The 15,513-nt window shown below is 34.7% G+C and overlaps 2 protein-coding genes and 1 pseudogene across 3 annotated transcripts; 2 read left to right on the top strand and 1 right to left on the bottom strand.

Annotated features, from left to right (window-relative positions):
• The first annotated feature begins 1,355 nt into the window (after positions 1-1,355).
• On the top strand, positions 1,356-3,814 carry LOC120157035 (annotated as a pseudogene).
• An 866-nt stretch (positions 3,815-4,680) lies between these two features.
• Positions 4,681-8,161, bottom strand: LOC120157266 (arf-GAP domain and FG repeat-containing protein 2-like). The gene is made up of 9 exons (XM_039168455.1): positions 8,057-8,161; positions 7,873-7,934; positions 7,613-7,700; positions 7,472-7,533; positions 7,308-7,392; positions 6,636-7,085; positions 5,224-5,739; positions 4,931-5,095; positions 4,681-4,857 (listed from the first exon to the last, which is right to left on the bottom strand). The coding sequence occupies exons 1-9, from the start codon at positions 8,159-8,161 to the stop codon at positions 4,681-4,683; spliced, it is 1,710 nt and encodes a 569-aa protein (XP_039024386.1).
• A 2,786-nt stretch (positions 8,162-10,947) lies between these two features.
• Positions 10,948-14,785, top strand: LOC120157123 (nucleolin-like). Of its 2 annotated transcripts, XM_039168372.1 has the most exons (4): positions 10,955-11,530; positions 13,561-13,816; positions 13,975-13,977; positions 14,281-14,785. In XM_039168372.1, exons 1-4 carry the CDS (start codon positions 11,198-11,200, stop codon positions 14,649-14,651), a joined length of 963 nt encoding a protein of 320 aa, XP_039024303.1. In that variant the 5' UTR covers positions 10,955-11,197; the 3' UTR covers positions 14,652-14,785. The 2 variants fall into 2 exon arrangements, with proteins under 2 accessions (XP_039024304.1, XP_039024303.1); XM_039168373.1 differs by lacking the exon at positions 13,975-13,977 and having other exon boundaries at positions 10,948-11,530.
• The last annotated feature ends 728 nt before the right edge of the window (positions 14,786-15,513 follow it).

Here is a 15,513-nt window from a genome sequence, read left to right as displayed (position 1 = left end):
TTTAAAAATATTTTTAAAATCATAACTGATTATTTAAATATATGTTTTAAATATCAACAATTTGACGATGGCGAAGTCATTCATTAGTTGAAACTGAAACATTACTAAAGTTGATGGCAATAACAAAAGGAGCTAACTTGCCCCTTCGTAATCGAAATAATTCAAACGCCTTTTCTTTAAAATTTTTGTCGCAACATGCTTCTACTACCGATGACCAAAAAATTCCATGCATATTACACTGCAAGCAGGGCGGATACAGAAATCAAACTTAAACTTAAAATATAAATAATCACACAAAAAATAGATTATCAAATTTAAATAAATTAAAATTGAGATTTAGATTTAGATAAATAAAAATCTGAAATATACAAAATTAAACTATAACATAGTTTCGTCACTGGCTGCAAATTCAATTATATCTGATTAAGATACTATTTTTTGTTTATATTTGAAATATACTAAATCTTTTTTTTCTATTTTAAGTGGGAGATGACACCAAACACGTTTAATTTTTTTTAAAATATGAATAATTTATATTTTATGTAAAAGAAAGACGAGAGATTAAAAACTAAACAAAAAACTAAACAAATACATTTGATTCGACTCGATTCAATTTTTTACATAAAGTTTAAATGATAAAATGATACTCATAAATTCAACTAAATTTTTTTATTAAATTTAATTTAAATTGATCGAATACTTGCCTATGTATATAATTCATGATGATTTATTCATTAATTCTCCATTATTGTTTTAGTAGGTGAAAAAATTAGAACTGAAAACTCAGAATGAGGTTTTTAACTATTGTCAATGATAGTAATCAGTGGTGACCGGTGATAGCAATTGATGATGACTTATGACAATGATGAAAAATGGTCGACAACTGAGATTTTGATTGAATTTACGTGATAAATTGATATTTTATTTAAAATTTAAAGATTAAATTAATATTTTATCTAAAGTTGAGAGTCATATTAATGTTCTATCTAAAATTTAATGGTCAAGTAAAAATTTAAACATTTTACTTACTTATTACATTAAAAAAATAACCGGTCGGAATTAACAATTCAATGACCAAAATGTAATAAATCAATAACATAAATTTTTCGAAATTAATAATGAAAATAAAATAAACCAAAAACAAAAGGGATCGTCAGTATAATTAACCCTTGTTTTTTGTGTTGTAAACGAAACATTCCCGAGCTAAGGCCAGAAAAATGACAAAATCTTATGTAGCAGCAGAAATGTCAAATTTAGTAGGTAATAATTTAATTCCGTTTATTGAAGTGGGTTTAGTCAGAAACTTCAATTTATTAGCATGCTCTTACTTAATACGGGTTTAAGCAGAAAACGTGCAGACGCAGTTGTACAAGACCCGTTATCGGTGCCTCCCATGACCATCACTAATTATTTCTCTTTTTCCTTGTCCTCTGGAAATTTAAAAAGTAAAATTAACAGGCCCAAATCTCTGTATGTTTCTTCATCGAGACCCTTTGCTTCTTCTCTCAGGCAATCCTGATTCTCCTTCTAAAGGTTAGTCAGATCCATTTCTCCTTCCATACTTTCTTCAATATTACTGCTAGATTTTTGTTTACTACAAACCCAACATCGAAGTTCTCTTAAAGTTTTGCTTATAATCCCATTTCTCGATCTGGGTTTTCCCTGATCTGATAAAATTTGGACTTAATGGGTATTATTGCGATCTGGGTGTTGGCAATATGTTTGATAATTCAATCTGGATATGGCTTTAATCTGCCTGGTAGTTACCCTCACAAACATTTGGTTGGAGGCTATTTGTCTGTCAAAGTGAATTCCCTGACTTCCATTGACACTGAAATGCCCTTTAGCTATTATAGTTTACCCTTTTGTAAGCCTAAAGAGGGTGTTAAGGATAGTGCTGAGAACCTTGGTGAGCTTCTCTGGGAGATCGGATTGAGAACTCTCCATATAGGTTTAAGATGTATACTAATGAGACTCGGATCTTCTTGTGTCAATCCGATAATTTATCGGCAGATGATTTTAAGTTGCTGAAGGAGAGGATTGATGAGATGTATCGAGTTAACTTGATTCTAGAAAATTTGCCTGCAATAAGACATACTAGGAAAGAAGGTCTTACTTTGAGGTGGACCGGATATCCTGTTGGGGTTAAGTTTCAGGATGTGTATTATGTGTTTAACCATTTGAAATTTAAGGTGCTTGTTCATAGGTATGAGGAAACGAATGTGGCACGTATGATGGGGACTGGAGATGCTGAGGTTATTCCCGGTATTGACAATGGGGAATCAGCCGTGCCTGGGTATATGGTTGTTGGTTTTGAGGTGGTTCCTTGCAATGTCATGCATAATGGTAACTTGGTTAGGAACTTGAAAATGCATGAAAAGTAGCCATCTCCGATCCAATGTGACCCAACTAGTGTGTCAATGCCCATCAAGGAAGGCGAGCCAATTGTCTTCACCTATGAGGTTGCTTTTGAGGAGAGTGATATTAAGTGGCCATCTCGTTGGGGTGCTTATTTGAAGATGGAGGGATCCAAAGTTCATTGGTTCTCAATCTTGAATTCTCTTATGGTGATCACTTTCCTTGCTGGTATTGTCCTTGTGATCTTCTTAAGGACCATCAGGCGGGATCTTACCCGTTATGAGGAGCTTGACAGGGAGGCCCAATCACAAATGACCGAGGAGTTATCTGGGTGGAAGCTAGTTGTTGGGGATGTTTTTCGTGCACCATCTAATCCTACTCTTTTGTGTGTTATGGTTGGGGATGGAGTTCAGATCCTTGGGATGGCTGTTGTAACAATATTATTTTCTGCTCTCAGATTTATGTCACCAGCATCCCGTGGAACTCTTATTACTGGTATGCTATTTTTCTACCTGATTCTTGGTATTGCAGAGTTCGTCTTTGGAGAACGATTGGCTGTGGAGATCACAAGGGACGGGCTTCTATCGCTTGGAAGGCTGCTTGTTTCTTCCCTGGCATTGCCTTCTTGATACTAACCACTTTGAATTTCCTGTTGTGGGGAAGTCACGTCACAGGAGCTATTCCATTTTCTCTGTTTGTTATTCTACTTATACTTTGGTTCTGCATCTCGGTTCCACTCACCCTAGTTGGTGGATACTTTGGGGCTAAAGCACCTCATATTGAATACGCTGTTCGAACCAACCAGGTCCCTCGGGAAATTCCAGCTCAAAAGTACCCATCCTGGCTGTTGGTTCTTGGTGCTGGGACTCTTCCTTTTGGTACGCTTTTCATCGAGCTTTTCTTCATAATGTCTAGCATTTGGATGGGGCGAGTTTACTATGTCTTTGGCTTTCTGCTCATTGTTCTGATCCTGCTTCTTGTGGTTTGCGCTGAAGTATCTTTGGTGTTAACTTACATGCATCGCTGTGTGGAGGACTGGAAATGGTGGTGGAAGTCCTTCTTAGCTTCAGCTTCAGTTGCTATCTACATCTTCTTGTACTCCATAAATTATCTCATATTTGATCTTAAGAGCTTGAGTGGACCTGTGTCTGCCACTCTCTACTTGGGGTATTCTTTCTTCATGGTTCTAGCAGTCATGTTTGCAACGGGCACAATTGGATTCCTTTCGTCTTTCTGGTTTGTGCATTATTTATTTTCTTCGGTAAAGCTGGATTGAAGAAACTTCTTTGAACATAAAAAAACGGATCATCAATGTGGTAACTGGTCATATTTGAAGAGGCCCTGGAGAAAAGAATACAATCCCTTTACACTACCCATTCGTCTGTTACTTGATACTTTGAGGGTTGTTTTGTTAGGGAATTTTGGTAAATGTAATAATAATTTTGCACAGTTTTGTTTAGTTCTTTCTTAGATATCTATGATACATTATATAATGCGATACGAGTTATATTTCATTGTGCTGCTTATACTAAGTCCCTTTTGTATTGCTTGATCATGGCTAAGAAATTAACAAAAAAAGTCTTAACTTGTTTGGACGACACTAACTTGTTTTTCAAATTTAGATACTTAGCAATCAACTCATGCATGCAATGCAATAACAGAAGAGAAAATGATCGCAACACGAAATGTTCGGCATATTTGGATTCCTGTGGATGTAACAATACTCTTACAGGATTACAGTCATTATAAAATGATGACTTCAGCAGATAAACAAAGAAAAATTTAAAGAAAATGGACAACGGGATCAAACCAATCGGGAAGAAAGAAAATAAATAATGGCTATGAGAAGTTTACAGGGCGGATTCCATCGCCTTGAGAATATACGTACAGAATGGTGACTGTTCAAACCAAAAAAAAGAAGAAGGGGAGTATGATTGGGTATCATTTTATCCCTTTATCCAAAGGATTTGCTCCCATTGTAGGTCGGATTAGATTTGTCCACATGCAGGTTCTTGAGTTGCATTTAAGAAACCGAGTTAAGTTTATCACTGCCTGAGCCACCTCTTCCTTGTGGGCTGCAATGGTGATTATAACTCTTAACAGCAAGTCTCTTTAACAGAACATCGTTTTTAAGCTTGATATGCATGCGAGCTCAAGGAAAACAGTATTTTTAACTTGTCTTAATATATGTGATAGATGCAGAACTGCAGATAAAAGAGTGCCAGAATGAAATGTAACCTAGAAGGTGGAACTCCACGGTTTGGTTGATTCCCAATGTACACCTAGGATCATAAACTCCTTGTAAACATGAGAAATACCGTATTAATATCGAACTTTTAGCACGATTAGAAGAGAACAGAGTTTACTAGAAGGCATTGCGAATGTGAAAAATGATTCTGGAGTCATCTTAGATGCAAAATGCAATGAATGAGATGCTTTTCCTGAGAAATGGGCATCGAACATACCAGGGGAGGATCCATAGCTTTCAGTAAAGAGATCCTGCAGGGATTCATGGAAGAAACCCTGTTAAGAGAATTCATAAACGTCAGATAAAGCAGAATATAATCTTCACCTGTGGAAGTTCCTTTCTTCCACTTGACTTTGTTTCTGCTGAAAGAGGCTGCACTCTGTCTTTAGAACTAGTTTCTTCAGCTGATTTTGACGTGGCATCGGAAAATTGTTCAGTAGATAAATTGGAAGATTGTTGAGCATTTTGCATTGGCAACAACATACCAGGCTGCAAATATGACCATGAAGCAACAGAATTAGCAAGTGCAATGAAGTTCACACATTTTATCAAATTACAAGGCACATTCTTCAGGTTTCTCTAATTTCCACCAACTTCAAATCAACTCCGATGGTTACCTGGTTATTCAATGTTTCAACTGTTCGAGGACTTTGTTCTGCAGAAAAGCTACTATCAGAAGCAGAAAACATGGAAGACTGATGCTTTTGCATGCTGGGAAAGACATTCCCGTAAGGAGATTGTACTTGTGGGACATTGATAGATGTTGGAACTGGTGAGGAGCCTTTTTTACTTGTCGATGCTAAGATATGTCCCTCAGGTGTTGCTGGAGAAATAATGTTCAATGAAATTTTCTGTCCAGATGCAGTCGAGGGAGCACCTGCAGTGCCTGGTATTGCTGTGACATTATCAACAGGTACCACTGAGGGAGCTGAAAGATCAAATAGTAAAAGATCCAAGGGGTTTGCATTGGATGCGGGAGGTGCTTTTCCCTTTGAGGAGAGTTCATCTGTCTGGTTACCACCGTCACTTGACGGCGGCACTGGCAGCAGATGTGGTGCTGCCTCAGCATTAAGCGGCAGAGCATCCATGCTGAAATCAATCAAGTTTTCCATGCCACTAGATGATGATGAGTTCTTCTGCGAAGCATAAAAATAACAGCATAAGTGAATAGTCCTCTGAAACGCTGCATGGAATACAGAAAGGTAATCCACAGCTTCTGCGATGATTTTTCGGATGATATTCGAACATTTATGAGTTGAAATATCTTCTTATGAACTGTTGAAATTTGAAGCTCGAGTTATATCCGTTCTAGTGAAGACAGCTTGCCTAAAAATGTTTCTAGGACATTTAGGATTTTTGTAGCAGGCAATTTTCTTTCTGCATTCAACATATAACTTTAATACAAAATATATTTCTTTAAAGTCTATTTGAGAATAATTTTTATTTATTTAAAATTTTTATTTTGTTTCTTATTTGAAATATGAGTACCCAATTGCAATGCAATGCGTTAATATGTTTTCTCTGTTGTCTGAATTGCTAAACTCATCATCGAGAATTAGAGGTTTCAATCCAAAATCACCGTTGTTTAGAACTAACTCTTCTAAAAGAGGGTATCATCATCAACAATTTTACTTTACATTGTTCTTTCAAATTTAGTTCTTTTGTCTTTCTTTTTCTTCTTTAAATTATTTGAAAGTTTAACTTCTGAATTTTCAATTAAAAAACACATGATCCTTCCAAGAAATCAAGATCTTTGTTTCCCATCATCAGTTCATTCACAAATATATTTATATGTATTAACCATTCAAATACTAAAAAAATTATTCAAATATGCACATGAAATTCTGTTAAGAGTTTCATATCTGAATTAGGTTCACTTGCCTGTTAAATACTTCTGAATCACCATTGTGTGTGCGAGTAATACTAATCAATTGGGTTTCTTAGAATCAAAATAAAAGAATGATCGACGACAAACCTCTGAAAAGGAACGCCATTAGAGTCATATTACTTAAAGAAGTAACAACGTCACCTGGTCTTGAGCAGGAGCATCAGGGTCACTTCTAGATTTTTCTTTTGAATGTTCACCCACCTGTAAGGCAGGAACGTTCTCTCCCAAAATATCTCTAATGGGGCGCACCACTGGAGAAACAAACCTATCTAGGTGGTCAGATGACCTGCTTCTCACATGTTTGCTCTTTGGAATGATGTGGTTATCTTTTCGTATGGCATTTCCAGGACCATCATGTCGGCTCCTGTTATCGATAATCTCAATTTGCCGATGGTTTCTAGGTGAAAATTCATATCTAGAATTTTCTTTGGGAAGTCGAGGACTTCTTGGTTCAGTATAGATAACCCTAACAGCACCACTTCTTCCAGCAGGACTAGATCCTCCATATTCTTGTCTACCCTCATGAAGGGTAGTTTTGGATCTAGTAAACACGATGACCTTCTTCTTTTCAGGGGATTGCGCTATGTATCGCTGTATTATATGTAGACAAATCTATTAAAAGTAAACATTGGAGTGGGATTTGACAGAGAGCACCAAAAATAAACTTGTTAAACTATGCCACAAGTACAAAATTAATCTGTCCCAAACTTGTCAAACTAGAAGTTTTTAATATTATAAGTTGATCGACTATGGCAAGAAAGAATACATAGAAGTATAATATGTATGTATAAAAAGGTTAACCAGAAACATTACCAATCCCGGATTTGGAAGCGTCTCACCAGTGTATTTCTTATCCACATAGACATTCTTGATGAAATTTCGGAGCATAGGAAGGTCACTGAAAGCAAACATATATGAGTCGGGACAGATTCTTAATGAAGCGTAAACAAATCCAGGCGAAAAAGATGCTTGATTACCTGGAATTGGGTAAAGAATTGCGTTGAGGATCCCATGTCTTAAAGTAAATTTGTCTTGCTCGCTGCAAAAAATAACGAGAAGCAAGTTAGAAACAAAGAAATTGGAATCAAAGATAGCAGTAGTGACTGTTCATCACGGACCTCGTTCCCTCCTGCTTGAAGAGCACTCGCTTCTTCTTCGGTGAATTTGGCCATTGATACTGATTTCACCCTATGAGTGAATTCCCTACTGAAATAGTTTAAACATGCTTGCAGTCAAATATCAAGTAAACTAGTCACTATTCTGCAATCTGCCCTTTCAGAACCTCATTCTTATTGGGAGCCGATCCCATATATGAAAATTTAACTCGACAGACTCAAGAAAATGTAATAGAAGCAGGAACATTTGTACTAAAACTTACTGTATTCCGCTACAGGTGGTGCAAACAAAAGTCGAGAAAGTGGTACAAACATATTGGGGACCCTGTGAGAAGAGAAGTTAATCAATGTTAAGATTTCAATTTGCTTTCTAAATCGATGTTTTAATACTATCACCGATAATTTTGGGGAAATATCTAAACAAACAAGAGAAAAGGGAAAGTATACCAAAAGATTGCAATTGATGCATCTTTTATTTCCGGGAAGTTTGATAAGAGATCGAATTGTCTCCTCGATCCTCTCGTCATCCTTTAATTTCTTCTTATCCCGCATTTTTTTCCAGACAAAAAAAAAAACAGCAACAACAACAAAAAGTTTATCCTTCCTTCATCCAGAACGTTTCAGAATCCCAAATCACTAGGCATGCTTACAATGGTTTTGACAGAGAAGAACATGATAATGCTAAGTTTCGAGCTTCGTTAGATCCATTTGGTAAATTGATGAAATTAAATTTTCTTAGGAAACAAATTAGTATCTCCACCTTCATTATTCGGCGGAGAGAAAACAAGGAAATGAGAAGATGATTGAAAAGAAACCATCAAACTAACAAGAAGAGAGAAAGTTGCCGGGAAAACGGTTAGATGACCGTTTTTTAGCCGTTGAATTTTGCTCACACTAGATTCCACTTTACTATTTCTTTTATTTAAATATTTAAAACTATAAAAAGATTGGAGAAAAAAACAATTTGTAAATAATTAAATATTATCATTCTTTGGCCTACGTATGCATGGTTTGATTATGCAACACTATAAAATCCATAGTTTCAAATAAAATTAGATTGGGACAATTTATATTTTAGATTATTTAATTTAATATTAACTTACATATAAATTAAAAGCTTTAAATTTCATTCAATTACATTAATAAACCTATATTATTAACAGATTAGCTCAACACGTACGCCACTTAGTGTTGGTTATGTTTAGAGAATAAGTCTTATGTGTATGGATGGATAGCGTGGGAGAGGCGGTTGTCTCCAATAAAAATTTTAAATTCTTATATATTTTAGATATTTTTTATTATTTTTTTATTCTTAAAATTTTATAAGCTCATATTCTCTTAAAAATTTATAAGATGTCTCGTTTAACATAAAATCTTGCATTTATCCCTATTACTTAAATGAATTTATTTTTCAAGATGAAACAACATGAGGGGTTTTGCCCAAACTTCGATGTTAAGTTCATTAACATAATGTAAATACTCAAAATATGTTTCAATGTGTTTGGGAGGACTCACAATGTTGATCCTCTAATGAAGAATATGTTTGTTCTAGTTTGCTTGGCAGCAATGCAAATTTTTCTCATGTCCCTGCTGCTAGGACACGTGGCCTTCTGATGTAGATTACCAAAACTATGTCTTTGATCCCTTGCTGCAAACAGTTGAAACTGTGAGCAGATATTTCACTTTATTTTCCCAGCATTTCTATGGTTTCTCAAATTATTTTAAAATTAATAGAAATTATTTTATCTTATTATGTTTATATTATATCAATTATACGATTATAAATAGGAACATTAAAAATGTTATAATTGACATATTATTAATGAAAAATATAATTTATGACGGTCTTAAGATACGATACATGTGTTTTAATGTTTCGGTTGAAAATAAGAATTTGAAATTTTAGATTTATATTTTATTTGTATCAAATTTAAAATTTAAATTTATAATTTAAATTTATAGTCAACAATATCTAGAATATATGGTTAAAAGATTTCAATTGACATCTCTCTTCTCTCTTAGGTTGCGACTTGTGAGTTCAATATTCATTAATAACGAAAATTCCTCCTCCCTCTCTTAGGTAGGAATTATTAAAAATAAATAAAATTAAATTTACACACTTAAAACATTTTAAAGGTTTAAAAGATTAAATAAATATGATAATTGCTTTAGTCTTAAAATCATTTTACCAAACTATTTTCTCTACTAATTAGTGAAAGTGTAAAAAAGAAGTCATTTTTTCAGTTAATTACATAATATGTTATTGCATTATGGTCTTTATTTTAGATTGATCCTTGAACTTTTAAATATTTTAATTTTATTCTCAAATTATGATTATCATTTTAAATTAATTCTTAAACTTTTGAATATTTTAATTGTATTCCTAAACTATGACATTCATTTTAAATTGACCCCAAAAATTTTGAACATTTCAATTTTATCTTAAACTATAGATATATATGCTAATAACATCCTTGTGAATAAAACCATTATGTCAAGTTATATTATTATATGTTTGGAAAAATAAAATAAAATTTAGGTCCAATTATGGTTGAAACTAATTGCATATTTGGACGAATATTAGGATGAAATTGAAATATTCAAAAGTTTAGGGATTCATTTAGAATGAGATTCATTATTTAGGGATAGAATTAAAATTTTAAAAGTTTGAAGACTAATTTAAAATGAGAATCATAGTTTGAAGATGAAATTGAAATATTTAAAAGTTTAAGAATTAATTTAAAATAAAAGTTATAATTTAGGGACATAGGATGTAATTAACTTATTGTTTTTTGCGTTCAAGATTTGCGGGTGCAAAAGGAGATCTCATTCTCATTTGTTACAAACAACCAAGGTAAAATTAGATTTGGTTTGTGCCGACGCGTTTCGAGATTTTTACCTCAGATTGTAATTTCTTGAAAATATTTGTTTGGATTTTGTCCACCTCTCGTATACTACAGTCTAATATAAGGCCAAAAAATATTAATAGAAATGTTAATATATTTTTAATATTTTCGATAGAACGTTATTTAAAATGTTATTTTTTTACTCGAAATATTAATTTAATTATCTAAAATAAATATTTTTGATATTATTATTTTTGGTAAAAAAATATTTTAGATAACGTTCGATATTAATAATTTTGGTCAAAAAAAACATTTTAAATAAATTTTTATTAAAAATATTAACATTCCTAATAATATATTTTCTTAACTTTATATTAAACTACATTTCTTTAAACATCTCATCCACGTTCCCAATTTCATTACACTATTACCCAGCTTGCGTTATCTCGTCCAGTCCCACTATAACCTAACCATACACTCCGCAACGAACACGCTTCATTTCTAACCCTAAACTCTTTTCCCCGACAAACAAACGCCCCTCTCGTACCCAATTACAACAAACCCTAAACAATCATCCCGTCCCATCACAGTTTTATTTTTATTTTCATAAAGAAAAATCAAATCTAAATCTCTCTTTATAGCATCTCGATCTCCGCATTTTTGACTACTTTTGAGAAAAAAACTATCCTATATTTTTCGAATCGACTGTTTTTGTTATTTGATTTGAGGGAAACAGGGAAAGATGGCGGGAGGAGGAAGCAGGAGAGACGAAGGATCTATGGTGATCAACAACACCAACGTGTTTGCTGCTCTCGAAACTCTAAGGAAGAAGAAGAAGTCTGACAAGGACCGAGGTTCTTCTAAAAAATCTTCTTCCAAGTCTCACCAACAGCAACCGCAGAAAGAACCCGAGCCGCAGATCTTTTGGGCTCCAGCACCTCTCACTGCCAAATCCTGGGCCGATGTCGATGATGAAGACGACGATGATTATTATGCCACAACCGCTCCTCCTCAGTCTGTTTGGGGACCCTCGGAGCCGTCTCAGAGTCACGAAGGCAAGACCCTCAACGTAGAGGTGAATTAATTTTTTTTTTGGATAATTAAGCTTTTATTACCCAAAGAAGCAATGTCTGCTACAAAAATCACCGATCAGAAAAAATAATATACAACCTAATTATAAAAGAACGATCGGCTAATCGATACCCCAAGATATACAAAGATTGGAGTTTACATAATCAAGCCTATTTATCTTTTTCCCCCTTAGTTTAATTCCTACGAATTATTTGACGTTGCTAAGGATTTCTTCTCTTTTCCTTGAGGATCCTTTGAATATTCTTCGATTGCGTTCCTCCCACAAGACATAGATGCTTGCACACCAAGCAAGTTTAAGAATTGTAGAGATAAGAGATTTTACTTTCCATATGTTGGAAGCCCAAGTTACCATATTCTCCCAAGAATCAATTGTCTTCTTTAGTCCATTAAGGAGAAGAATTTTCTCCCTCAAAAAAGAAGCATAAGAGCAATCGAAGAACAAATGATTACGACTTTCCATCATTTCATTACATAGGACACAAATTCCATTAGTTGAAATCCCCATACGAATGAGTCGGTCACGAGTAGGAAGTCTATCTAAAAGAGCCATCCATACAATCGAACTATGCTTGGGCAAATGGTGAGGGAACCATATAAGGGAGTGCCAAGGGACTTTGTCTTTTTTCATTCTAATCTCCTGCCAAATTTCTCTAATGGTGAAGGCTCCTTTCGAAATGGCAGTATGAGCTTCAGTTCGTGAATTAACTTATTGGTTAAACGATCGGTTTTCATTTCTTTTCTATTTGATTGCTGAATCGGTTAGTGTAAATTTTTAAAGTTCTAGTCGGATTTTATTTTTTTCGTTATTTGAATGATTGTGGATGGTTATGTTATGGGAAATTGTGGATGGTAGCAGTGTGGTTGATGATTGGAAATGATCTTTTAGCATCTAATAATTTGACCAATGGTTTTATAGCTGAAACGGATAGCATAATTTTCTATGGAATTTGGCCCGAGGTCCAGATGTTTGGTCTCTTATATCTCAGATTGAGTTATTGTTTTCTTCAAGTTTGTTGCTAGTTTGTGTGTTAAATTTAGTTATTTTTGGTGAAAGCAGTTTCATATGAGAATGCTTCTGTGTATGTCTTCAGTGTTGCTAGAAGTTATTCATAGAAATTCCTTTAAAGGTTCTACTGAAGTTCACAAAAAGATGAATGGGACTGAATGGTATTTATGGAACTCCAAACAGTTCCAAGGAACTGGTAGAGTAGGTTTATGCCATTAAATAAATGACGTGACTTTCCCAAGTAAAATTAGTACTACATGAAAATTATCAATCTTTCTGCCACAAGTGAAATAAAATCATGCAAGTTCAAGATGAAGATTGGACATTTGTTTATCATTAGAATGTGTTTTTCTTCCTTTTATTTCATCTTCCATCATTCTATTATAGAAATTGTGGGTTGTGTATCCTAGCTTCATTTGTTTGTCTTTATACTTTTTTTCTAATTTAATAGAGTTCATTACTAGTAGTATAGTGCTTCCAACACTAGAGGACCACTTTGTTGTAAGCTTCCCCAAATCTAGACATTTATGTTGCCATTTAGTTCACACTCCTGCCTTATCATTTGATGTGAATTTTGCTTCATCTTTGTTTTTCTTTGTCGACAGATTATATAGGGATACTGGTGCATCTTGCCATTCCTCTAGTTTAATTTTGGAACTTTTTAAGATTTTTGTTAGTCTTGTCACATAAATAGCTTAGATCTTTAAGGTGTCAGATTTTATATTATTCCTCCTGTTCTAAGTGGAAGCTTATCAATCACTTCTTGCAATTTAAGGTTGAAGAAAAAAGGGAAGAAAAAGTGATATAGTTGTGTGAATAAGTGAACGGCATATAAGATGTAACATTGCGACTAGCTGACTAATGTTATTTGCAGAGATCCAATTCAGTTTCCTTGTGAGCCCTCCCAAGTGTCAGGCCCATTTATGCATTTTTTTTATTTTGCCAATGGGATGAGTCCTTTAGTACTCTCATTTGTCATTAACTTTTTAGTTGATCTGGGATGACAGGATAGTGAGAGTGAAGAAGATATTTTAGATGAAGGTGATGATGATATAGAGGAAGATCATGACCAGGAACCAGACCTTCAAGTACACCCAGAGCCTTTACAAAAAAAAGTTCTTGAAGCTCCTGCACCACCGAAGGAACCAGAAAGACAACTTTCAAAGAAAGAGAGGAAGAAGAAGGAACTTGCTGAGCTGGAGGCTCTTCTTGCTGATTTTGGAGTTACACAGAAGGAGAGCAATGGCCAGGATGAGTCACGTGGTAATTTAGCCAACTTGGTGCTTCTATTACTTCCTTTAGTACTCTGTAACTATTTGCTTCAAACATTGCTCAGCTCGCCTAGTTTTGGTGGAAAGCTGGCATTTTTATTTTTTCTATTACTTTTGTTGAGCTCTGAAAGCAGTAGAATAAAATCTTAGATGGTTTTGCCTTGACGAACAATATTTGATTATTCAATTATCGTCTCTTGGTTTGTGGTGCATGACAACCTTAAAGTTTGTGAGTCCAAGCTTGAAAATCTGAAAATGTCTCTCTCAATCGCATGCATGCAACCTTTTTTGTATCTACATGTTATCCTTTTAAAGGTTATATGTTGTTTGCTTAGCTGTAAAGAGGCACTGTACATGTATGAAGATGGCTTTTCTAGTCCAGAATAATTCCTTTGCTCAAATATCTATACACTGGAAGTCTCTTCTGAGCTAGGTCATTGTCTCTTATATCTGTAGTTGCACAAGAAAAGAAAGATGGAGAAGGAGAAAAGAAGGAAAACCCTCCAGGAGAGTCTAAAAGTGCCAAGAAGAAGAAAAAGAAGGATAAATCGAAGGAGGGGAAAGAATCACAGGATCAGTCAACTGGTACAGATGCTACCAATGAGCCAGATGAAGCCGCTGGAAATGAGCAGACTGAGGAGGATGCATCAGCTGTTGATGTGAAAGAGCGGCTAAAGAAGATGGCATCTATGAAGAAGAAAAAATCTAGTAAAGAGATGGATGCTGCTGCAAAAGCTGCTGCACAAGAGGCTGCTGCAAGGAGTGCAAGGCTTGCTGCTGCAAAGAAGAAAGAGAAGAACCATTACAACCAGCAGCCAGTGCGGTAAAAGCCACCCATTTTGATCTATGTTACATATACATATGAACATGTGTTTCTCGTTATACGGCAATGTGAAATAAACAGTGGGCTAAAGGATGACTGTTTTACTTTATTTGAATGGACTAGAAGAAAGTTTCATCAGTTTTTACTTTCTGTTGCTCAGTTATCATTGGATTTGGGACACATTGTCTTGGCTAAAAATTCTTCATTGGACGAGTACATTTGAAAATATTTGTGTATTACATTTTTTTTCTGATATTTCTTTTTTGTGCACGAGACAATTGTATGTTTGATATAGCGAAGCAAGCTCTTGTTATTATTATCATCGGTGAGAATCAGTGCTCTGCTATGTCATGATTGGGTGATCAACCGGGTACTCATTTCCACATGCAGCGTCATGTGGCTCGTAAGCCGGCATTGTTCTCTTTAGGTATGGATATTGTTGTCTTTGGGTGCCTTCGGGCCCCTCAACTCTTTACCATCCCTTCAGTTGATACTTGGGTTGGATTTGGGATGTGATTTGAGGTCGGGGGATGCTAGAAAATGTATATGATTAGAGCTTGAATCTTGCGGGTAAAAAGAATGAAGAAACTGGGTTTGGAGGATTATTTTCATAATGAGTTTTTGTAGAATTTGCTTGGAATTAATCGATCATACCGATAGGGTTATTAAAAAAATTAATTGTTTTTAACCACTCATGAGATGACAATGGTACGTTTCAATAGTTTTGAAGACCAAATCTAGTGACCATCTTCAGAATAAAATATCATAGTATCACCTACAGAGTAAAGCATTCAAGTCTTTATAGCTTGATTTTGAATCAGAAATCCTTAAAACATAAATAGAAGGCCAAGCAAACTTTTGAATCC

Source organism: Hibiscus syriacus, unplaced genomic scaffold (genome assembly GCF_006381635.1).
Source record: "Hibiscus syriacus cultivar Baekdansim isolate YM2019G1 unplaced genomic scaffold, ASM638163v2 tig00111238_pilon, whole genome shotgun sequence".
In the NCBI taxonomy this organism is placed as follows: Eukaryota; Viridiplantae; Streptophyta; class Magnoliopsida; order Malvales; family Malvaceae; genus Hibiscus; species Hibiscus syriacus.
This window is presented reverse-complemented; position numbering and strand designations above follow the sequence as displayed.

Coding starts and splice junctions, on each gene's coding strand:
- LOC120157266 (XM_039168455.1), bottom strand. CDS start 8,161: ATGCGGGATAAGAAGAAATTAAAGGATGACGAGAGGATCGAGGAGACA. Junction 7,086..7,307: donor CGCTTCCAAATCCGGGATTG/GTAATGTTTCTG, acceptor CATATAATACAG/CGATACATAGCGCAATCCCC. Junction 5,096..5,223: donor TTGAAACATTGAATAACCAG/GTAACCATCGGA, acceptor TCATATTTGCAG/CCTGGTATGTTGTTGCCAAT.
- LOC120157123 (XM_039168372.1), top strand. CDS start 11,198: ATGGCGGGAGGAGGAAGCAGGAGAGACGAAGGATCTATGGTGATCAAC. Junction 11,531..13,560: donor GCAAGACCCTCAACGTAGAG/GTGAATTAATTT, acceptor CTGGGATGACAG/GATAGTGAGAGTGAAGAAGA.